Source organism: Eleutherodactylus coqui, chromosome 12 (assembly GCF_035609145.1).
Source record: "Eleutherodactylus coqui strain aEleCoq1 chromosome 12, aEleCoq1.hap1, whole genome shotgun sequence".
Lineage (NCBI taxonomy): Eukaryota > Metazoa > Chordata > Amphibia > Anura > Eleutherodactylidae > Eleutherodactylus > Eleutherodactylus coqui.
Window position 1 is genome coordinate 41,655,728 of NC_089848.1, and position 25,361 is coordinate 41,681,088.

The following is a 25,361-nucleotide window of genomic DNA, read 5'->3' on the forward strand; positions in this document are numbered from 1 at the left end:
CCTACCAATAGAAGTTTACCCCGTCTTGCTTGTAAACTGCGGAATGACTTCTGAAATTCCACATGTACTTGCCGTGATAAACTTTATTTGTATAGCGCCAACATATTCCGCAGCGCTTACATAGACAGGGGGGATACAGAAAGACAAAAAAAAAAAATTTACAAAAATTACAGAACCACACAGTTACATAGTAATCAGGTGATGGAAGCAATAGGGGTGAGGGACCTGCTCCAACGAGCTTACATACTACAAGTAATGGGGTGATACAGAAGGTAAAGGGCTGGAGCTGTGCACGGTATGGTGAGGTGGAGCTGTGCACGGTATGGCGGGGTGGAGAGTGAGGGATTCTATACACACAGACAATGGTCAGACATTTAGCCGTGTGACGGCAGAATCGGTATGACTGCAGGAGCAGTTTATGATGGCTAGCAGGGATTGCAGTCAGTAGGTCAGGGAGCATGTTATCAGGCGGAGTACAGAGGGGTTTGTTTAGGGTATGTGGTATGCCTCCCTGAAGAGGTGCGTTTTTAGAGCACGCCTGAAGTTCTGCGAGTCCTGGATTGCCCGGGTATCCTTTGGTAGTGCGTTCCAGAGGAAAGGTGCTGCTCTGGAGAAGTCTTGGAGGCAGGAATGAGAAGTTTGAATTAGAGGGGTGTGCAGTTTAGTTTTGTTAGCAGAGCGGAGAGCCCGGGCGGGGTGATGGATTGAGATGAGGGAGGCAATATAGGGGGGCGCTGCACTGTGGAGGGCTTTGTGGATGAAGGTAGCGAGTTTAAATTGAATTCTGTATTTAACGGGCAGCCAGTGCAGTGACCGGCACAGGGCAGAGGCGTCCGAGTAGCGGCTGGACAGGAAGATGAGCCTGGCTGCCGCATTCAGGATGGACTGGAGAGGGTAGAGTCTGGTGCAGGGGAGGCCGATCAGCTACGAGTTGCAATAACCGAGCCGGGAGTGGATGAGGGCAGCAGTAAGCGTTTTTAGCGTGTCCATGGTGAGAAAAGAGCGGATTCTTGCAATGTTCTTGAGGTGCAGCTGACATGTTCGGGCCAGAGATTGGATGTAGGGGGTAAAAGAGATCAGAATTGAATATGACCCCAAGGCAGCGGGCATGTTGTCTAGGAGTTATGGTGGCGCCACACACTGAGATGGAGAGGTCAGGATGAGGTCGGTTAGTGGAGGGCGGAAATACCAGTAAGTCAGTTTTAGAGAGGTTTAGTTTTAGGTAGAGAGAGGACATGGTGTTAGGCTGGGTTCACACAGGGCGTATTCCCATCGGAAATCTCACGGTTTGGCCGCAGCAAAAACCGCGAGATTTCCGCCGGGAGAACCGCGGCGGCGGCTTTGAAGCGGCCCGGCCGTTTGCTTTTCCGTTGCGGCCGGCTCTCCCATAGAGGAGAGCACGGCTGTGACATAAATAAACAAAAAAGAAAAGATAAACAGACATGCTCAATCCTTGGAAACCGCGGCTGCGGCGGCCGCAGCTTCAACCGGATTTACCGCAGCGGATTAGCCGTCCCGTGTGGATGAGATTTCTGAGAAACCTCGTCCACATGGCTGGCTAATCCAGAGATTAGCGGCCGGATCTGCTGCGGCAAAACCGCGGCAAATCCGCCCTGTGTGAACCCAGCCTTAGAGACAGCAGACAGACAGTTAGTGATGTTTTGGAGGAAGGGTGCAGAGATGTCACGGGAAGAGGTGTATAGCTGGGTGTCATCAGCATAGAGGTGGTATTGAAGGCCACGTCTCCTGATGGTTTGTCCAATAGGGGCTGTGTAGATAGAGAAAAGGAGGGGGCCGAGGACAGAGCCCTGGGGGACCCCAACAGCAAGGGGAAGAGGAGGGGAGGTAGAGCCAGCAAAGGAGACGCTGAAAGAGCAGTCAGATAGGTAGGAGGAGAACCAGGAGAGAGCGGTGTCCTTTAGGCCGATGGAGCGAAGCATACTGAGGAGGAGTTTGGGGTCAACAGTGTCAAATTATCAGAGGTTCTGGATTACCAAATAAAGGAATTTTATTGTATGAGATAACGGCCTACAGCAGCCCACTTACAGGCCGCTCCTGTCAGAACCACATTACTTAGGAAGTTAGCAAGTAGAAGGAAAATTTTTTTTTTATGTTTACAAATAGCGGCCTTTACCTGGCTGACACCAGCAAGAAACAGATTTCCCTCCAGTCATTCTTCAAGAGTGCAATCCTGTGCACATCAGTGCAATCCTGTGCACATCAGTGCAATCCTGTGCACATCAGTGCAATCCTGTGCACATCAGTGCAATCCTGTGCACATCAGTGCAATCCTGTGCACATCAGTGCAATCCTGTGCACATCAGTGCAATCCTGTGCACATCAGTGCAATCCTGTGCACATCAGTGCAATCCTGTGCACATCAGTGCAATCCTGTGCACATCAGTGCAATCCTGTGCACATCAGTGCAATCCTGTGCACATCAGTGCAATCCTGTGCACATCAGTGCAATCCTGTGCACATCAGTGCAATCCTGTGCACATCAGTGCAATCCTGTGCACATCAGTGCAATCCTGTGCACATCAGTGCAATCCTGTGCACATTTCCGTTAATTCAGAAGGGGCCGGTTCACTGAAGATGGACCTGTACGCACTCCACTGGAACGAAGGGTTAACGGCGAGTACAAGACAAGACGTGACGAAGCCAAATGTAATCATCCTCCAGAAGAGTCCCTCCTTGTGGTGGAGGAGGGAAGTGACGGAGCAATACACAACGGTCCCGGATTATTAACCCCCGCATGGCCCTGTACTTCCTCTACACATCCGGGCTGGTTACTCCGGCGTTGGAGTTGGTCAATCATTTCCGTCTCTCTCGTTCCTCCACAGGGGTGTAGTTGCACGAGAGAATAGAACCCATTTATTTCCGTGGGCTCACTCTCATATCCGTATTTTCAAGTGCGTTTCGGCCGTGCAAACAACAAAATGCATTTGTGCACCCAAGACCCCCGGAGCCGTCCATAGGGTAGGGGGCGGCTGAATACGCAATGAGGGGTGTTTTTTGCAGCAGAATGCTGCACTGGAAACAATCGCACATCTGGAACTAATTAGACATTCAGGGCGTGCCTCTTGGTTTTAGCCGGCAAGTAAACATACGCCGATGCATGGGCAAAGAGCATTGCTCGCTCTGCAAACGCAGCGCTGCAGGAGCCCTTAGAGGAGCGGAGAAACAGATGAAACCCAAATTAACACAAGTTCAATGGGCTTTCACTGAAATACCTGTTAAACCCCGTTCCGTTTCCAGCTGTCAGGGGTAAAGGAGACAGAATTAAACCAAAATACTTTCGTGTATTCCTGTTTTTAATAAAAAACCGATTGGAATTGAGACTCCATTTTTATTTCTGCTTCACTGCTCCTCCGGAACAGAGATGAAGAGTAACTAACGCCCGTGTAAACGAGCCCCGTTGAGGGTAAGGCGAGGGACCCGGAGAGAAAATCACGCAGGATTGGTGTGTTGAGATACACAACTATGCCCCCCCCCCCTTTTCATTGCGGTCGTACACAGGAGCGATGTTTTTCGGCATGGAACCGCGATGCTACGCAGGAAACAAGTCGCAGTGCGTTCTATCTGTCTGCGCGCTCTCGCATCGCCAGCCCCATTGAAGCCGTGGGGGAACTCCGCGATCCTCTGCGGTGACTGACAGCCACGGTGGGGATTCCCGGCTGCTTTCACATAGTAGAGGGACAGGATTCACGCCTGCTATCGCGCTCGCACATGTAAAGGCACGCGTTTCGCGTGGTGTTTGAAACGCCCAGTAAAAACACTGTAAAACATCTCCAATGATTTCAATGGGGCTCCTCAGCTTTTTGAACGCTGTCTGCTCCGTTTCAGTGATTTTTCTCAGAAACGCTATCTTTTCTCCTCAGGGAGAGCACCTAGAAGGTGAGGAGACTTATAAGACCATTCATGCTCCTCTGGGTAATATGCAAATAAGGGAGATGGAATACCACCTCTGCAGCGCCACCTATTGAAGGGCAGCATTCCTGCAAGTCAATGTTAGACTCTTTATATAAGCCTTGTAACAATGACTGGGAATTGAAAGCAAGAATGCTGCCTTCCAATAGGTGGCGCTGCAGAGGTATTGTTTCATCTCCCTTATTTGCATATTAGCAGAGTGAATGGCCTTCTAATTCTCCTCACTCACCTTCTAGGTAGCGTTTCTGACCCCCATCCCAGGCTTCTCACTAGCAAAGCCAGACTCCTGCTGTACACTGATGAAGGGCAAAAACCCTGAAACAGCTGTCTGTACATGAAGTCTAACTTTGGCTTGAAGGAATGCCGCCTTCCAATAGGTGGCGCTGCAGAGGTATTGTTCCATCTCCCTTACAGTGATTTTTAACATATCTCATCACCCATTGCAAGGATGGGATGTGGTAAAAACACGGCCAAACGCAGCGGCTTTACTAACGACTAATTACTACCACTGACTAGCTATGTACCAGGACAATCTCTGAAGCAACAAGCATCCAACAGCAGTGATTAGTCCGATGCCAACAAGGACAAAGATATTTGGGCAGCAGTAATCCCGGAGCATGTGTAGGAGCCCTAGTGCCGGCGCTCCTCGCAGGGTGTATCGGCTCTGGAGCACTCAGACCCTTCCAACATGATTTACAGCACGGCAGCCGATCAATGTGTTTATTCACCAAGCCGGCCGGACAAATCATTTCCAGCAGTGACATATACTTTAGACACAGCCAAGGTCATGTTCCCCGATCTTGGCAGGAGTGCGCTGTGCCATGTCACAAACCACCCATCACCCACACCCTGTGCTTACAGCAGCACGGGCGCTAGTTACAGCAGTCGCCCCTCTCGCCCAGCACTAATCACAGGACTCACCCACGTTTCCATCTACAAAAGGAAAACTGGATAGATTTTTTTTTTCTGGCAAGACGTGATCTGCCCCCTGAACCCCTCATGTGTCATTAGCAACATGCCGACTGTCCCATATTCTGCACCGCCGGCTTTAAGAGGAGCTAAACCTGGCAGCAACAAACAGTACAAGTGATAGAACTGAACATAAGTCTATAAGCGTATATAGACAATATGTTATCGCCTCTCCCACTCATCAGCCACTCCGCCTCCTCGCTGTCTTCTGCGCCGATCACTCTGATTGTATGGATTTTGCCAGTACAAAGATGTCCACACACAGCTTTCAGGTCTTAGTCGTAGTCTATAGAGCTCTATGAAGAGGGGAGGAGGAGAAGCAAGCTTCTAGTAAGTTTTGTATCTCAGCCTGCTGCTGGATTCACATCTACACTGCTCAGTACCGCTGTATAATTTCCTCCATGCTGCTTCTGAGCGTGTGCACTGTGTATGAACACCTCGCTGCAGCTAATCTCCTCCTCCTGTAGCGGAGTTCAGAGAAAACAGACGACCGGCACGCATCCGGACTGGTAAGTTTTGTCCTCATGCCGCAGGGCTCCCGCCCACGGAACTCGGCCTGCCCGTGGCCATGAGGCCTTATTCTAAAAAGTCATCCATAAATTTTTACAGTTTGTGTCCTGTTTCATCCTAAGCCCCAAGTCACATGGGTGCATGCATGTTGGGCCTCAGAAACTCAGATGTAACAAGCATCAGCCAGCACATGTTGTTCGATCTGCTCAGACCACATACAACGCATGTCCAATTCTGGCCCGTAAAAACACAATACAAAATGCAGCGCTTTTTTCCCCCAAATGCACCATCAGTCCATTTGGGAATGGGGGGGGTGAACAGCCTCATAGGTGATTAAAGGGATGTGCGTGGTCCGTCAGATAGACCGCACACTGCGATTATACACGCAGTCACCCCACAGTAGTCACAGCAGCGATTTCACCTCCTCAAATGTTCAGCAGCTCAAGCCGAAAATGCAACATAAATGGAGTTTAGAATTTGGAATTCCCCGTAGTTGGCCCGTTCTTGGTTCTCATCTCTCACTAACGGGGCGTTCACACAGAACGTCATTTAAACGAGCGCTCAGTGTAAACGGGACCAACGATGAATGATATTTAGTTTGTCTGTTTTTCCTCCTTCACCCAATCATGAAAATAATTGTCGGCTCTTTCAGTTTAAGCATCGCCCGTTCAGTCGTTCTCATCATTGGCACAGCGAGCGGCGCGTCTGCCTGTATAAACAGATTACACGGTCATGCGAATGGCAAATCATCCCAAGCAAGAGCTCCCTAAGGCCGGTCTCACACGATTCGAATGGCGGAATCCGGATAGTCAGCCGCGCGGTCGATCCACGGCATCCCGCAATCATTCTAAAAACAGAACATTCGGATTTCTGCTCACACGAGCGGACGGCGATTGGGATTGTCGCTTTTGGAAATAAAGTCGCAGCATGTTCTATTTTCGTGAGGACGGCTTCCGTCGAAGTCAATGGAAGTCTTCCGTCTCGCGGCCCATCTGCAATTGACATTGTGGATAGGTCGCAGGTTCCCGCATTATCGCCTGGTGACGGCTTGGGACAAACACATAACTAAATCTTTCCTATGCATGACCGACTGCGCGGCTTCATGAGATCGGCTTCTTATCAGCAGACTATTCCTGTCTGCCCGCGCCCCGAGGACACGACTGGAGCGTTATCACTCCGCGGGTCACAGAACACGCACACGTAGTTGTAGGAATACTTGGAATCCCGGCTCCAGACACGGGCGGTACAAGAAGATCAGCGCCGAGCACAAGGACAACTAGTGGTGGACACGAGGAGTAATACTATAAGAGGCAGCGGGCCTACAACAAAGGCGCTTCTGTACGTTGGAGAGCGACGGCCGCAGGAGTGATTTCTGTCAGGAGAACAGCGGGGATCACGTCGTTACTGACTAATCACATGTCCATATACTACTGGTCAGTGATGAGGATACAGCGCCCCTACAGGAAGGTTATGGTCCGGTCACCAATGTGGCAGCGCTTGATCTACAAGAGTGGCGCTAGCTGCACATTGTCGTACCTCGCGGTCAGCAAGGCATAACAGGTGGAGCGCGAGTACTAGGAGAGAGCGCAGAAGTAGTCACCATCTATTACACCACGGGAGATTTGGGTTGAATGTATCCGGGGTTGTGTCATTAATCACTCCACACTCTGTAACCGGGCAGCAAGTCCCATTCATAAAAGTCTGACCAACACTCGGGGTCAGTGACTAATGAGGGTTGGAGGTCAATGAGACTGAATATCTTGACCCACCATTCTCACTCACATACGGACATCTGCATATGGATGTGCAGTCATAAAGTATCCAGCCCACCATCAGCGTTGGATAGATATCTGCCCGTGTACGGCCACCCCGCCAGCAGGCCTGCCACTGTCATATACAGTACTGTGTAGGGCTAGTGTAATAGTGGCCATATATCGCACTCACCAACATGTGATGTCTCCGTGGAGCAGAGGTGTTTTTGTAATAAACCTGCCTTGTAGTCCTTCAGGGAAGTAGCAATCATCCACCCCGTCGCACTCATATGTGCCGGCCCCACTGAACACAACTGGTCATGTGGGAAAAGGGAAGTGCTTGGATATTTCCGTCAGCCCCACTGAAGTGAATGGAGCGCTGACAGCAAACGCTCGAGGCCTACTCATGCTGACGTCACCACGGGAAAGAAGACCCCCAACTAGTGACAAGCAGGAGAGGACATGGCAGTCTTGCAGGGGTCTCAGCAGTGATCAGAATAGGGGATACTTTACAATTGTGGTACAGCTCCTTGAAGGACGTTTGCCGTGGCCTGATGATCAGGCATGTTTAGAAGAACGCCCAATCACCCCCATCGTAGACGTCGGCGCTGCGCTTTCCATAGCAATGATATGAAAAGCCTTACAGAGTGTGATCTGCGGGCGATCGCCCATGGACAGGCGGCCCCTAGGCTGCTTCCACACGTGCGGTGCGGCTGCCATCTCTGCTCGGTTTTTATCCCCATTCATTTCAATAGAGTTTCGAAAACAAAAAGCAAAACCGAAAGGCTTTTTTTTTTTTAATATATGTGTCTAAAAAGAAAAACAGCGCAGCCCGCAGCCTTTCAGTTTGCTTTCCTTTTTTTTTAAGCCGCATTAAAATTAATGGAGATAAAAACGGATCGGTTGTTTTCCAGTTTTTCTCCTCCAAAAACTGGAGCAGAGACACAGAAACCATAAACCGAGCGCGGGAAACCAGCTGATGAGTGGGAGTCCTGGGCAGAGGCCCGACCTACTGACGGCTGCCCGACCTACTGACGGCTGCCCGACCTACTGACGGCTGCCCGGAGGACTGATGGAAGCCACACTGAGAAACTAGAGCTCCATTTGGAAAAAACAAAGACATTAGAAGAGCTCATCCAGGCCCTTACAGGGGCGGCATCTACGCACCCAGTAACTCTCACCATACCGCCATTACATCGGAGGCCACCGCACATTGGGAGCCTCAGTCGTAGGATCCTGCTGGTTTATGGAAAAGTATAATATTGCTTATGGCACTACCATTTATCAAAGTAGTTAATGGAGCTTAGTCTCCGCCACCGCGCCCCCGTGCCACACATCCGCCACCGCGCCCCCGTGCCACACATCCGCCACCGCGCCCCCGTGCCACACATCCGCCACCGCACCCCCGTGCCACACATCCGCCACCGCGCCCCCGTGCCACACATCCGCCACCGCGCCCCCGTGCCACACATCCGCGCCCAACTCGTTACTGGAAGACTTCTGTCCCTCACATTTAGAGCCCATAGACTTGCCGACACTTGAGGCTCCCACCTCATGCTTCCACTGACAGAGTGAAGATCAGGAAGTTAACAGCTTTTATATGTTCTCCGCGCTGTATGTAAATGAGCTATAGCCTGTCTGATGGGCGGCCTGGCAGCTTGTACTGGTGCGGGCTGTCTATCCTCTGTCTTCCGCAGCCTCTCCCCTTACGGACTGGAGCATTCAATGCCAAGTTTTACAAGGAGTGTGAGGCAGACCCCGCGCCAATATGCATGGCTGTACCTGGTGTTTCCGCAGAAGTTGACATTGAATGCTTCAGTCATTAGACAAGTAGCTGGGGCAGGTCGCCCAGATCCGTGCGGGCCGCAAAGCCAACCATTAAACAGGCTGCAGCTCATTTACATGCAGCAGGCGGCACACGTAAAATCAGTTGTTATCCTGATGGCGACACTTTCAAGGGAAACACGAGGACAGGTCATAACCGCTCCAGGCCCCAACTGATCGGGCGCCCGCTGTCAGCGCCAAAACAGAGGTATGGAGTGTAAGCTGCTGCTCCGACTCCCGTGTTGTGGGCAACGCTTGTAACTGCAGGCGCAGCTCTCATGACAGCCGTTATCAGTAGGCTACTACTCCGGGGTCGGTGCCATCTGCCTCCGCTGCGTTACCCTGTGTGGTGCGGCGCTGGCGCCTGATCAGCTGGGGTCCCAAGCAGCAGGCCGCAGTGGATATAGTATTTGTCTGAGAGTCCGTTGACACGCAGCGGAGGGGCTGCAGAAAATTCCGTAGCATTCCTGCAGAAAATCCTCATTATCAGTGCGGACTGAGACCGCAGCCGATTGTAGCAGCTACAGCGCTGCCTGTCACATGGCAGCCGCCGAGTGAGCGCCAAGCTGCTGGTGATGCCACTTCTAAATTACCTGACCAGTGGCTCGGCGCCCACTAGAGGGCGACATGTGACGGGCAGTGCAAGGTTTTTGGTTTCTTTTAGATGATGATTGATTCCTTGGGAAGAAACACCAAAAATATGTCCCGGCGTATCCACGGCGACTCCGCTAGATCAGGGGCACACACACACACTGAGATGACCGGGGTTTTTCCATGGTTGAGGGCGTTCCTGCTACTTGTGAGCGCCCCCCAGTGGCCACCGTGAGGTCAGTCTGAACAGTCTACTGTGGAAGATCAGCTCCATATGGCCCACCATGCCGGTCCGGACACCCCCCCCCCAGGAAGCATCCCATAGGTCTAAAGACCACCACACAGATCCATAGACCCCCTACATAACCGGTCCAGAGACGCCCCCCATCAGAGGACCAACAGGTCTAAAGACCACCACACAGATATGTAGACCCCCCACCTCACTGGTCTGTAGACTCCCTCACGGGTCCAGAGAACCCCCTCCACACAGGAGGCACCCCACAGATCAGTAGACCCCCTTACCTCACCGCTCCGTGAAACACCCTGCCGGTCCAGAGACCCCCATCAGAGGACGGACAGGTCTAAAGACCACCACACAGATCCGTAGACCCCCTAACTCACGGGTCCCGAGAGCACCCTCCTCACAGGAGGCACCCGACAGGTCCAAAGACCACCACATAGATGCCTAGACCCCCTACCTGGCCGGTCCAGAGACGACCCCCCCCCCCCCCGGCCTGTAGACCCCCTCACGGGTCCAGACCACCCCACCCCCCCCCCCCCTCCTCCTCCTCCTCCTCCTCCTCACAGGAGGCACCTGACGGATCTGAAGCCCCCTCACAGGAGGCCCCCGAGGTCCGCGGAGCAGCTGACATGCCCCGCCAAAGCTCTCACCGTGCCCGCTGAGCCGCCGCCCGGCAGCACCGTCCCGCCGTCTCCTCTGGTCTTCCAGCCAGATGTCACACACCGGTCCGCCGCTCCAGCCTCTGCAACAGCCGACATAGCCCGTCACCTAGCGGTGTCCGGGGGTCCCCCCCACCGCGGACCACATCCAGGAGCGGGAGAATCACCAGACACGTCCGTCCATACAGCCGCCCGCACGTCCCGAACACCGGCTGACGACCGCCCGCACCGGAAGCTCTTAGGTAATACACGGCAGCTGGGCGACAGCGGCCCGCCCACACCCCACTAGTAACCAATCAGCGAGCGCGGCGGGTCTGACCAATCCTGAGGCGTAGGCGGCACGCCCACGCCTCACTAGTATCCAATCAGCGGGCGCGGCATAACTGACCAATCCTGACGCCTGTCCATGGAAAGCCAACCTCCAGGGATGAGATGCGCTCTGTGATTGGTCGTCCGTGCTCGGCTTGCTGCTCTTCTGGTAGGTGGGAGAGCTGTGCGGTAGGCATATACAGATAGTCCCCGACTTGCGAACATTCGACTTGCGAATTTCGCAAGATGCGAACAATCTGTTCTGCACAGTATGATGTAATGCTATGGCATTACATTATACTGTGCAGGGACCGGACAGACTTCTATCAAGCCTGATAGAAGCCTGTCCGGTCACATCGCGGTGGCGGGGCAGCCGGGGGCCTTCTGAAAGGCCCTAGGGCTGTCTATGCAGAGCGCCTAGCAAGCCGTGCGCTTGATAGGCGCTCTGCATAGGCAGCCCTGGGGCCTTTCAGGAGGTCCCCGGCTGCCTAGCAACCGCACAGCGTCCCGTGATCTCATCGTGGGACGCTGTACAGGCCCCCTGAACGTCGGGTGCCGGCTGTTTCTTACAGCGGGCACCCACCGGCAGCAGTTCCGACGAGCCGCGCCGCTCGTCAGAACTGTTAACACTTTAAATACCGCTGTCAGAGCGGTATTTAAAGTGTTAACAGTTCCGACAAGCGTCGCGGCTCGTCGGAACTGCTGCCGCCGGGTGCCCGCTGTAAGAACAGCCGGCAACCGACGTTGTATGGAGCGGGATCCACCCGCGATCCCGCTCCATACTACTACTTGTTCGACTTGCGAACAAAACGGACTTGCGAACGGGCTCCCGGAACGGAACCTGTTCGCAAGTCGGGGAGTAACTGTATCTATATTCCACAACACTTCTGCTCGATTCCCAACCTGATTGGTTGTTTGGGTTGGCTGATTCACAGTGATTGGTTGTTTGTGTGGTAGTCACAGACAGGACGCAGAGGGGGGAAAGTAGTTGTCCTGACGGTGCGGAAGTAAACTGGAAAGCTTCCCGTTTCTTCTATATTAAAGGGGTTGTCCCGCGCCGAAACGGGTTTTTTTTTTTTTCAACCCCCCCCCGTTCGGCGCGAGACAACCCCGATGCAGGGACCTAAAGAAAGCTTGCCGGAGCGCTTACCTGAATCCCCGCGCTCCGGTGACTTCTATACTTACCGGTGAAGATGGCCGCCGGGATCCTCTTCCTCCGTGGACCGCAGCTCTTCTGTGCGGTCCATTGCCGATTCCAGCCTCCTGATTGGCTGGAATCGGCACGTGACAGGGCGGAGCTACACGGAGCCGGCATCCTGCACGAGAGGCTCCATTGAAGAAAGCAGAAGACCCGGACTGCGCAAGCGCAGCTAATTTGGCCATCAGAGGCCGAAAATTAGTCCGAAACCATGGAGACGAGGACGCCAGCAACGGAGCAGGTAAGTATAAAACTTTTTATAACTTCTGTATGGCTCATAATTAATGCACAATGTACATTACAAAGTGCATTAATATGGCCATGCAGAAGTGTATAGACCCACTGCTGCCGCGGGACAACCCCTTTAATGTTGGGGAAAAAACTTTTTTTTCCCTGTTTTAATTCCATTTCTGTGCTCAAAATACTAGAGATGAGCGAACGTACTCGTCCGAGCTTGATACTCGTTCGAGTATTAGCGTGTTCGAGATGCTCGTTACTAGAGGCGAGCACCACGCGATGTTCGGGTTACTTTCACTTTCCTCTCTGAGACGTTAGCGCGCTTTTCTGGCCAATAGAAAGACAGGGAAGGCATTACAACTTCCCCCTGCAACGTTCAAGCCCTATACCACCCCCCTGCAGTGAGTGGCTGGCGAGATCAGGTGTCACCCGAGTATAAAAATCAGCCCCTCCCGAGGCTCGCCACAGATGCCTTGTGAGATAGCTGAGGGACAGTGCTGTTGGTGCCGGAGCTGCTGTAGGGAGAGTGTTAGGAGTTATTGTAGGCTTCAAGAACCCCAACGGTCCTTCTTAGGGCCACATCTAACCGTGTGCAGTAGTGTGGAGGCTGCTTTTAGCAGTGTTGCACTTTTTTTTTTTTTTGGTATATCGGTCGTGCAGAGCATTGCACCCTGCAGTAATACTCCAGGGCCAGAAGTGGTGGTTAGGCAGGGCCAGAAGACATATATTATAGATTGAATATACACAGTGGGCCTTTTGAAAAAAATCTTGAAAAAAAATCTATTTGGCCTGCCTGTCACTGTGCTCAGTGTTCTGGGTCCGTGACTACTGGGGGTAGTAGTTCTCCAAATAAATACGCAGCCAGCTAAGTGTTACAGCAGGCATGCGCCAAATTATTTCCTGGGGTTCCCTAAACGAAGTCAGCCTCCAAACACAGGCCAATAAGCGGCACATTTAATTACAGCGTTCTGTTTCTGCACTACTGGTAATACAGCATGCTGAGGGGTAGGGGTAGGCCTATAGGACGTGGACGCGGGCGAGGACGCGGAGGCCCAAGTCAGGGTGTGGGCACAGGCCGAGCCAGTGCGGTGGCCAGGGGTAGAGGCAGGGCCAGACCGAATAATCCACCAACTGGTTCCCAAAGCGCCCCCTCGCACCATGCCACCCTGCAGAGGTCAAGGTGCTCTACGGTGTGGCAGTTTTTCACAGAGACGCCTGACGACCGACGAACTGTGGTGTGCAACCTTTGTCGCGCCAAGATCAGCTGGGGAGGCACCACCACCAGCATGCGCAGGCATATTATGGCCAAGCACCCCACAAGGTGGGACGATGCCCGTTCACCGCCTCCGGTTTGCACCACTGCCTCTCCCCCTGTGCCCCAACCTGCCACTGAGATCCAACCCCCCTCTGAGGACACAGGCAGTACCGTCTCCTGGCCTGGACCCACACCCTCACCTCCGCTGTCCTCGGCCCCATCCAGCAATGTCTCTCAGCGTAGCGTCCAGACGTCGCTAGTGCCACAGTTTGAGCGCAAGCGCAAGTACGACGCCACGCACCCGCACGCTCAAGCGTTAAACGAGCACATAGCCAAATTTATCAGCCTGGAGATGCTGCCGTATAGGCTTGTGGAAACGGAGGCTTTCAAAAGCATGATGGCGGCGGCGGCCGCGCGCTACTCGGTTCACAGTCGCCACTACTTTTCCCGATGTGCCGTCCCAGCCCTGCACGACCACGTCTCCCGCAACATTGTACGCGCCCTCACCAACGCGGTTACTGCCAAGGTCCACTTAACAACAGACACGTGGACAAGCACAGGCGGGCAGGGCCACTATATCTCGCTGACGGCACATTGGGTGAATTTAGTGGAGGCTGGGACAGAGTCAGAGCCCGGGACCGCTCACGTCCTACCCACCCCCAGAATTGCGGGCCCCAGCTCGGTGGTGGTATGTTCGGCGGTGTATGCTTCCTCCACTAAACCACCCTCCTCCTCCTCCTACGCAACCTCTGTCTCGCAATCAAGATGTGTCAGCAGCAGCAGCACGTCGCCAGCAGTCGGTGTCGCGCGGTGTGGCAGCACAGCGTTGGGCAAGCGTCAGCAGGCCGTGCTGAAACTACTCAGCTTAGGAGAGAAGAGCCACACGGCCCACGAACTGCTGCAGGGTCTGACAGAGCAGACCGACCGCTGGCTTGCGCCGCTGAGCCTCCAACCGGGCATGGTCGTGTGTGACAACGGCCGTAACCTGGTGGCGGCTCTGCAGCTCGGCAGCCTCACGCACGTGCCATGCTTGGCCCATGTCTTTAATTTGGTGGTTCAGCGCTTTCTGAAAAGCTACCCCCACTTGTCATACCCGCTCAGAAAGGTGCGCCAGCTCTGCGCACATTTCCGCAAATCCCACACGCACGCTGCCACCCTGCGGACCCTGCAACATCGGTTTAATCTGCCAGTGCACCGACTGCTGTGCGACGTGCCCACACAGTGGAACTCTACGCTCCACATGTTGGCCAGACTCTATGAGCAGCGTAGAGCTATAGTGGAATACCAACTCCAACTTGCGCGCCGCAGTGGGAGTCAGCCTCCTCAATTCTTTACAGAAGAGTGGGCCTGGTTGGCAGCCATCTGCCAGGTCCTTGGAAAATTTGAGGAGTCTACCTAGATGGTGAGCGGGGATGCTGCAATCATTAGCGTCACCATTCCTCTGCTATGCCTCTTGAGAAGTTCCCTGCAAAGCATAAAGGCAGACGCTTTGGAATCAGAAACGGAGGCGGGGGAAGACAGTATGTCGCTGGATAGTCAGAGCAACCTCATGTCTATATCTCAGCGCGTTGAGGAGGAGGGGGAGGAGCATGAGGAGGAGGGGGAAGAGACAGCTTGGCCCACTGCTGAGGGGACAGATGCTGCTTGCCTGTCATCTTTTCAGCGTGTATGGCCAGAGGAGGAGGAGGAGGATCCTGAAAGTGATCTTCCGAGTGAGGACAGCCATGTGTTGCGTACAGGTACCCTGGCACACATGGCTGACTTCATGTTAGGATGCCTTTCTCGTGACCCTCGTGTTACACGCATTCTGGCCACTACGGATTACTGGGTGTACACACTGCTCGATCCACGGTATAAGGAGAGCCTTTGCACTCTCATTCCCGAAGAGGAAAGGGGTTCGAGAATGATGCTATACCACAGGGCGCTGGTGGACAAACTGATGGTAAACTTCCCATCCGACAGCGCTAGTGGCCGAAGGCGCATTTCCACGGCCCAGGTAGCAGGGGAGGCGCAGAGATCAGGCAGCATGTACAGCACAGGCAGGGGAACACTCTATAAGGCCTTTGACAGCTTTATGGCTCCCCAGCAAGACTGTGTCACCGCTCCCCAGTCAAGGCTGAGTCGGCGGGAGCACTGTAAGAAGATGGTGAGGGAGTACGTAGCCGATTGCAGCACCGTCCTCGGTGACGCCTCTGCCCCCTACAACTACTGGGTGTTGAAGCTGGACACGTGGCCTGAACTCGCGCTGTATGCCCTGGAGGTGCTTGCTTGTCCTGCGGCTAGCGTCTTGTCGGAGAGGGTGTTTAGTGCGGCTGGGGGAATCATCACAGATAAGCGTACCCGCCTGTCAACCGACAGTGCAGACAGGCTAACACTCATCAAGATGAACAAAGCCTGGATTTCCCCAGACTTCTCTTCTCCACCAGCGGACAGCAGCGATACCTAAGCAATACATAGGCTGCACCCGCGGATGGAAGCATCGTTCTGTATCCTCATCAAAAACGGGGACCTTTTCGCTTCATCAATCTGTGTATAATATTCATCCTCCTCCTCCTGCTCCTCCTCCTGAAACCTCACATAATCACGCCGAACGGGCAATTTTTCTTAGGGCCACAAGGCTCTGTCATATAATTTTTCAAAACAATCTTTATACGATTCAATGCTCATTAAAGCGTTGAAACTTTCACCTCAACCAATTTTTATTTTAACTGGGCTGCCTCCAGGCCTAGTTACCAATTAAGCCACATTAACCAAAGCCATTAATGGGTTTCACCTGCCCTCTCGGTTGGGCATGGGCAATTTTTCTCAGGTACATTAGTACTGTTGGTACACCAATTTTTGTGGGCCCTCGCCTACAGTGTAATCCAATAAATTTTTGGCCCACCTGCATTACAGCTGACATAACATCAGCTGTGATGGGCAATGCAATGGGATATATTTATGTACCGCCGGTGGGTTTCAGGGAGCCACCCATGCTGTGGGTCCACAGGGAGTTGTAACTACATGTGTCCACTTCTAAGGAACCCCAGTACGACTGGGGCATGCAGTGTGGGCCGAAGCCCACCTGCATTAAACATGACATTACTACCTCAGCTGTGTTGGGCAATGCAATAGGATATTTTTATGTACCGCCGGTGGCTTCCTGGCACCCACCCATGCTGTGGGTCCACAGGGAGTTGTAAATGCATCTGTTTCTACTTCTTAAGAACCCCAGTCTGACTGGGGCATGCAGTGTGGGCCGAAGCCCACCTGCATTTCATCTGACGTTAGCTCTGCTGTCCAGGGCACTGCAATGGGATACATTTATGTACAGCGGGTGGGTTCCAGGGAGCCACCCATGCTGTGGGTGCACACGGAATTCCCATTGCGGAGTTGTACATGCCTGTGACTATTTATAAAAAACCGCGGTCTGACTGGGGCATGCAGACACCTTGACAGAATGAATAGTGTGTGGCACATAGGTTCCCCATTGCTATGCCCACGTGTGCAGCTCCAGATGGAGGTGGCACAGGATTGGATTTCTCATTGCTTCTGTACAGCATTGTGGACTATCGCCCCGCCCCTTTTAAAGAGGGTCGCTGCCTTGCCGTGCCAACCCTCTGCAGTGTGTGCCTGCGGTTCCTCTGGCAGACGCACTTATAAATAGACATGAGTGTGGCGTGGCATGAGGGCAGCTGAAGGCTGCGCAGGGACACTTTGGTGTGCGCTGTGGACACTGGGTCGTGCGGGGGGGTTGGGCAGCATGTAATCCAGGAGAAGTGGCAGCGGAGTGTCATGCAGGCAGTGATTGTGCTTTGTTGGAGGTAGTGTGGTGCTTAGCTAAGGTATCCATTGCTAATGAGGGCTTTTCAGAAGTAAAAGTTGTTGGGGGGGGGGGCACTCTTGCCGCTATTGTGGCTTAATAGTGGGACCTGGGAACTTGAGATGCAGCCCAACATGTAGCACCTTGCCTGCCCTATCCGTTGCTGTGTCGTTCCCATCACTTTCTTGAATTGCCCCGATTTTCACAAATGAAAACCTTAGCGAGCATCGGCGATATACAAAAATGCTCGGGTCGCCCATTGACTTCAATGGGGTTCGTTATTCGAAACGAACCCTCGAGCATCGCGAAAAGTTCATCTCGAGTAACGAGCACCCGAGCATTTTGGTGCTCACTCATCTCTAACAGTGAACTATCAATAACCAATAAGCCTCTACTCACGTCTGTATCGCAGCCTCCGGCGCAGAGCCGGCATTAAATGGCGGATGAAAATGTTGAGCGTGCAAGATTTGTTCATTAGCTAAGAATGGCGGACCGTTGCAGGAACAAATTGACCTAATTCTAGTCAGCGGGGAGCGTTCGTCAAAGTTTGGTTCTGTTAGAAGACGGGTCCGTTCATCCGGGGGATTCCGTTTTCCTACTTCCATGACGGAGCAGGAAAATGGAATCCTTTGCGCAGATGTTAATAGAGCCTTCCGCCCCTTTTACACCAGCCGATTCTGGTTTAAAAAGGGCGAGTGACATCATCGCTAGTTGTTTGCACTCATGCAGAATGTTTAGACAGCAGATCATGGTTGTGAACTGCTCACTTCTCACTCACCTCTCATGTACTGCTCACATTCTACGTGACATACGATGATTTGTACGCAGGCTGAAACGCAGTGACGAACGAAAAGTGCCCGACTGTTTGCTAATGATTGGGAATGAGCATTCGGGCGATCATTCATAGGCCTCATTCACACAGGTGCTGCGATTTTACACTGGCCTCATCACGGCCAAGAACCGCGACTCAGCAGCACAGCCGCAATCGAGTCCCGAGATTAATAAGCATTTCCTCGTCCGGCGTATGGCGTGAAAAATATGCTGCAGCTCAGAATTCAGAATGTCTGCAGAAATCCTCGGAATGACTTCTAATGCTTAAATAGAGCCAGCTGTCTTCTTTTGCGAGCGCCGGCAGCAGGTAAACTCCCTCCCTCTCACTTTTTTTTCAGCTCCCTTAGGAATCTATGGGAGCCTCCAGCGACTTTCGGCAAAAGATAGGTTAAGACCTATCTATTCCTGCAGCATGAAAAATCGGCGATGAAAACGGTTGCTGATTTGATGTTTTTAACCTTGCAATATTTTTCATGCGCCCTAAACTCGCCCATCAGAATGTTTTGGCCAATGTAGCCTAAAAAGACTCAATAAAACGCTCATGTGAATAAGGCCTAAACAGAATAGTGCACCTAAAAACAGGACTACTGTGCCTTACACAACCGGCCGCAGTCAGTAGCCTGCAAGGAAAACTACACCAGTCCTGAGGGTAAAAATGGCTGACATAGCGTGCATAGGACTTATCACTACGGGCCTGATGCGGACTCCAGACAGTCAGCTGGCGAAGGGATAAAGAGCACCCAGGTCCATAGGGCACAGGGCTCTGCAGCAATGGTAAAGACTTAACCTTGATTATGTTTGCTGGGCGCACCACGCCACAACATGGATGTGGATCCGGTATCAAGTTTCTACACAATGCGCTTGCTGAAAAACCGCTCAGACAATATGCATGCCACTGAAACTGTATGGAGCCACAACACCCACCGTACAAGGGGAAGGACCGTCAGAACACGCAGCATCTAGCTAAAAAGGAAAATCATGGCTGGCATCGCCATCCCGCACCACGCACAAGAGATCAGATGTTTGGAGGCCGCACCTGCCAAGAGAAAGGAGTGGCTGCACCTGTGCATTCACCGTACCACACACTACTGGGTGCACCACCTCAGAATGCCAGGAGGGGAGAAACAGCAGGTGTCCAAACCATCTGCGGGGAATACAGGGAACTTACTCGAATAACGGCATGCAACTACACCACAGCACCTGAGCACGACCAGAAACAAATGCATAACAACATAATGTCAATATAATGCATACAACATAATGCACCCCCTTTTGTAACTGGGGGGCATTATGTTATGTTCCCGTGGCCAATTAAGCACCTGGCCCACACGAACGTGACCCGAAAACAGGGGTATGGGGAATCTGACCCTGTGCTGAAAGGAAGATGGCGAGATCCTACCTAACAAGCAGAGTGATTGCCTCAATAAAGGCGGCGCCATGCTGGAACCTTAGCCCTGGCTCTCCCAGAACAGGTGGTACACGGAACCAGAACAAGTACGTAAAGACCACCTGCACAAACACACCACACAACCTCACATGCTAAAGCAGATGGTAAAGCTGAATATAAAAGCGAGGATTAGTTCGTGCATTGGCCAATGAACTTAAGCCGCAAGGCCGCTACAAGGCTCCTCGTGTCTTGCGGTCGCTACGCTAGCAAGACACAAAATCAGGCAGTGCAGGACACAGTTAACACAGCCTGGAACTCAAACACAACAGAACACACAGCAAGCTGCAAGCTGACATGACACAAACACAGGCAGACAAGACTGAGGAGATACCAGCTTCCTCTTGCAGAGGGGCAGGAGTTTATATATACACCCAGACCCTGGGGATTGGCTGAACTGAGCTAACCACACCCAGCAGCCAAATTATCCCTCACCTGTGCAGGTGTGCTCCTGGAACCCTGTAGAACAACAAACTCCAGCAGCACAACCTAACAATAGGGAGACAAAAGATGCTTATGGGCTGCTGCAGCAGAGAGTTGAAAGCCAGATGTGGGATGGACAGCTAAAAAGGAAGCAGCCTGGGTTATGTGGCTCCACAGGGCTTGGGTCGTATAACAGAGGGTGAGGTCTGACAACGGCCTGGTCACAAGGACTCCCCACTTAGGCGACATATAAAGGGCTCTTGATAGATCTGGGCGCATATTAGCTTTTTACACCCCACCTCCACACCATTTGCAACCTGATTGGTTGTTTGGATTTACTCATTCACGGTTATTGGTTATTTGGGTTGGCTGATTCACGGTGATTGGTTATTTGGTTTGGCTGATTCACGGTGATTGGTTGTTTAGGTTGGCTCGAGTAGAGGTCGGGTATAAAAGGCTTATATGCAACCTGGGCGCGCCCCCTCCACCCCCTCCCTTTATATGTGCAACTCACATTGGACAGCACACGAACACACGTGAATCTGTTGTCCCGCCCCGTGGGCATTGCATGTTCGATTCTCATTCGTGATCCAAAGAACTTCAGTTTAGCTCCGCCTCCTGTCAGTCTTGGCATTGGGTAAATGTGGCAAGCTGCGATTGGCCATTGGGTAAATGTGTCAAGCTGCGATTGGCCATTTGGAGGAGCATGGGACTATAAACAGGGTGTGAGACGTCCCAGTCGCCCTTCCTTCAGCTGACTACGACGGTGAGCACTTTGCTGTTTTTTTTTTGTCTAAATAGAAACAACTAATATAACAATGTCTTTCTTGGTTAAAAAAAATAATCAAACATTTCTTTCCCAGGTCTACTGAATCCAACGGCATTCTTCCCGTGGCTGGAGGAAGCGAAACAGGAAGCTCCGAGCGGAGTATGGATGTTGTATGCGTGATCATGCCAGAGACTGAAAGAGTTAAGACTACTGCTTATATTATAAATATTTTTAAACAATGGGGGAATACAATGTTTTCTTGGCTGAGGTTGGTCTATGGTAAATCTAAGTATATTGCAGAAAGAGCTAGAAATATAAGAGATTTCATGCAATGGGTTGCAAATGTTAATAGTTTCCCGCTGAGAGTCCGTCGTATAGCCACTATTATGGCGGGTATTGCTGATAAAACTAATCGTATAATTAATATTATTGCTTAGTATATTATTGCTTATTATATTATTGCTTAGTATATTATTGCTTAGTATATTATGCTAAAGTATATTAGTATGATCCCATAATAATACATGATAGTAAATTCCTAAAACCAAGTATAGTACTTATAAAAAATGAAGATGCAACCAATGAAACGACATAGAACCCCAGCAATCTGAAAGAAAAAATGCACGTTATCGCCTCCTCCATAACCACCGCCACCGTGAACTGAGCCAGCAGCTCTAAAGTGAGTCTCCGTTTCCTCCTAACACTGTTGGTGTATGGGTTAGTTCCCCGTTGTGACTCTCTGCTTTTGGACCCGACTTTGACCTTGCCTGATCCCTGGTACCGCGTATTCTCCTGTTGCCAACCCGGACTTCCAGACGTGTCTGTTGTCTCTGTATCTGTTTGTAAGTCTCACCCCTTGACCCGCTTCCCTAGAGAGTATAGGGATGGTCGCCCAGTTGTCGCCCTGGGGCCTAGCCCAGGGGGGCAAGTAGGTAGGGACAGGGGTTGCGGGCAGCTTTTAGGGACTACCAGTACCCGGACTCCAGTTCCCTGACACTTTTGGTTATTGCAACATTGATTTTATTAATGAATACAATTGTAATATTGATGTACTTGCCCCAATGGACTTTCTATTTTTAACTGTCCAGGCCACCACATTTTGCCGTTTTCATAATAAGCAACTGCTGAAATAACCCAGCAGTCCGAGAACATTCTAGACTACAACCTCTTGGCTCTAGGGTTAAGGGGTTAAGAGAAGTTAGGAGCCCCAAGATAAACTTTTGCACCCGGGCCCATGAGCCTTTAGCTGCGCCCCTGCTCAAGGCGATTATTCTGCACAAGCACCACACCCTACTGTAGAACTTATGATATAGCTTTACCATAGACCAAAGCCATCGCCATACTGTGGGTGATTGTGTTTTGCATTGTTTTGTCATGGCTTTTCATTGTTCCCAAAATAAACATGTTCTAATATTGGTCTTGCATTCTTCTTTATCCGCACCTCTAAACACACCCTTAGGGCTTCTTCACCTGGGCGTAATTTCATCCTGTTATGCATTCGTTATAATCATGGCCGCAAAATGGGACAAAACAAATCCGTTGATTTCAATGGTTTTTTTTTCATTAGCGGTCCTCTTGAGAAAAGATAGGACTTGACCTATCTTTTTCACACAGAGTTAATGCTACCTGCAAGAAAGATAGGGCAGGTCCCATCTTCCCACAGTTGTATTCAAACTCATGCACTACAGTGCAAAATTTGAAATTTCGGAGAGAAAAAAAACCTGTTCATGTGCAACTATGCGGCGAGCGTAGTAGCGCATATGACCAGGTGAAGAAGCACTTAGGGCACATTCACATATAGCAGAAAATAGTGCAGATTTTTTGCAGTCTTTTTTACTCAGGGCTAATGCCCATGGGCATTCTTTCACTGCGCATCATGTGTGCATAACACGCGGTGAATGGAAGCAACGGACTTTCATTCCTTTATGCACACGAGCGTGTGGACACAGCGTTTCCATACGGCAGAGAAATAAATCGCAGCAAGCACTATTTCTCTACGTATGGTACAAAGCCCTGCTATGGGCTCCATATCAAAACACTGATCCCTATACAGGCATTGCGAGAGCGGGGAATTTGAAAAATGAAAAAAAAACAAAAACCTGCTGCGCATGTCCGTGACTTCATATTCCCGGACATGTGCAGTGCATACCCGGCCGATACGCCAGTAGAGTGAAAGGGCTTTGTGTGGGGTGTGCGAGTCTCGGACCAATTTGCAGACTATTGCAATCCCCCCCCCCCCCCCCTCGGTTGCTGTGTCTTGCTGGTTTTCCTGGTCGTGCGGCCACTTCAGTAAAGGGGCCATTTAGACGGGCCGATTATTGCCCAAAATGGGTTCAAACAAACAAAATGGAGTGATATCATTCGGTGTAAATTTTAAAAGTCGTTTACTATTTATTCGCATATCATTGTTGCTGACTTACAGTCCGCATAAAGATCATCGCTGTATCGCGGGTTTATCATTCTGTAGAAACGCTCCTTGCTCAGTGCTTCACATAGAAGCCCGCGATCCAGCGGTGAAGTCTGTCAATGTAAACGCTCTGCACGAGCGCCCACGACTCTAGCGGTGAAGTCAGCGCTCGCGCAGTCGTTTATCTGACTGCCGTCGTCCCTTGTACACTTTCTTTTCAGCTATTTGTGTTTGTTCTAGCCAGTTTTTTTTGCTGGGGGGAAGGTTGAGGTGTAGTTAGGGACTTGCAAGAGAATGCGGTCTGAGCCGGATTACGCTGCAGGCCCCTGCAGCCCTGTACTTGTGAGACCGGCCATAGGCCGCCTGCAGATGAATAGGTCGGATTCCGCATGCTGGAGCCTTCAGCAGTGATCCGAACGCTCTGCACGAGCGCGAACAACTAGCGGTGACGTCAGTGACCCTGCAGCCGTTTAGCCGAAAGTCGTCCCGTATATATGTGGCATCAGACAGTTTTATAAATTGTCCCAATTGTTGAAATGTGTCGCACCTCTACCAGCCAAGCGGGCAAAACTGCATCACAAATAAAGTGGCAACCAGGGTTAGAATTAGTGTTTTCCAGGTTGTCTGCCGACTCGTGTGCAGACCCCCTCGTAGTCACTTTTCATGTTAGACCCCTAAACTGCAGGAACGACCCCTGATCTCAGCACGCTCATAACACCGCCAGCAGGCAAAGTACTCGCTTTCTAGTTTGTGACTTTTGCTGCCTTATTACATGATGCCTCTTCTGTAAAGCCCTGATGTCATAAGTAAGCCATTACTTCCATCGCCATGGCAACCTGGCATCATGGGGAGAGCTGACGGCACCTCCGTACAGCAGCTCTACACTCTCCTCACAGAGCGCCCTGGAAACCACTGAAAGCAGAATAATCCGTCCAGGATTGTAAACAAATATATCCCTCCTAATATTCATCCCCAAAGAGTCTAAGAAGCTCCGCGGCCCCCGGTGGAGGAGCAGCGCCGGACGGACGTCTTCTCATGGCTGCTGAGGTGCAGCTAATCATGGTTGTTTTTTGAGTTTCATACACTTACAACCCCTCCTGTAGAAGAAATATATTATATATATATACACACACACACACACACACACACACAGTAAATAACATCCCTCCCCTAGAAGAAGTTAGAAATTTATATATATATACTAGCTGATATACCCGGCTTCGCCCGAGTTAATTTGGTACTTGTGTTTATCTGGTGTTCACACCGAAAATCTTATGAAGTCGTGGTTACTTTAGAGATACCGGAAAAACATATGTTCGCCATTTTGCATAGTTCTCTGTGTTACCCAGGAAACACCACGTGGAGGCAACCATGCGACATTTCCTTTATATAAAATGACATCAGGAAGTGAGAGAATTAGATTTCATACGTAAAATTTGGACGCTAATTCTTTTGCATTTAGAATTGAATAATCGAGTTGGGACCCATTAACTTTTCCTATTTATGACATAATCAATGCCCTTGCCAAATTTCAAGTTTCTATGACATCGGGAAGTGAGAGAATTAGATTTTGTACGTAAAATGTCGACGCTAATTCTTTTGCGCTTAGAATTGAACAATCGAGGTGGGACCTATTAACTTTTCCTATTTATGACATAATCAATGCGCGTGCCAAATTTCACGTTTCTATGACACCGGAAAGTGAGAAAAATACATTCTGTACGTAAAATTTGGACGCTAATTCTTTTGCGCATAGAATTGAATAATCGAGTTGGGACCCATTAGCTTTTCCTATTTACGACATAATTAATGCTCGTGCCAAATTTCACGTTTCTATGACACCGGAAAGTGAGAAAATTACATTCCGTACGTAAAATTTTGACGCTAATTCTTTTGTGCATAGAATTGAATAATTGAGTTGGGACCCATTAGCTTTTGCTATTTGTGACATAATCAATGCTCCTGCCAAATTTCGAGTTTCTATGACACCGGGAAGTGAGAGAATTAGATTCCGTATGTAAAATTTGGACACTAATTCTTTTGCACATAGAATTGAATAATCAAGTTGAGACCTATTAACTTTTCCTATTTATGACATATTCAATGCTCGTGCTAAATTTTAAGTGTCTATGACACCGGGAAGTGAGAGATTTAGATTATGTACGTAAAATTTAGACGCCAATTCTTTAGCGCTAGAATTGAATAATCGAG

General features: G+C 51.0%; 1 protein-coding gene and 1 long non-coding RNA gene across 3 annotated transcripts in view; one reads left to right on the top strand and one right to left on the bottom strand.

Annotated features, from left to right (window-relative positions):
- Window positions 1–25,361, bottom strand: part of ATP2C1 (ATPase secretory pathway Ca2+ transporting 1) — a 124,757-nt gene that overhangs the window by 82,534 nt on the left and 16,862 nt on the right. Inside the window, exon 1 of one of the 2 annotated variants that reach the window (XM_066584987.1) lies at window positions 10,467–10,726. The exons of the other annotated variant lie outside the window; for it this stretch is intronic. Within the exon in view, the coding sequence (XP_066441084.1) occupies window positions 10,467–10,574 (108 nt within the window). The 5' untranslated portion in view covers window positions 10,575–10,726. Of the gene's footprint in view, window positions 1–10,466; window positions 10,727–25,361 lie in introns of those variants that run through there. 2 annotated transcript variants of the gene reach the window in all.
- LOC136586432 (uncharacterized) lies at window positions 20,566–22,158 on the top strand. Its single transcript, XR_010787291.1, has 2 exons — window positions 20,566–20,740; window positions 20,838–22,158. It is a non-coding gene; the product is annotated as an uncharacterized lncRNA (long non-coding RNA).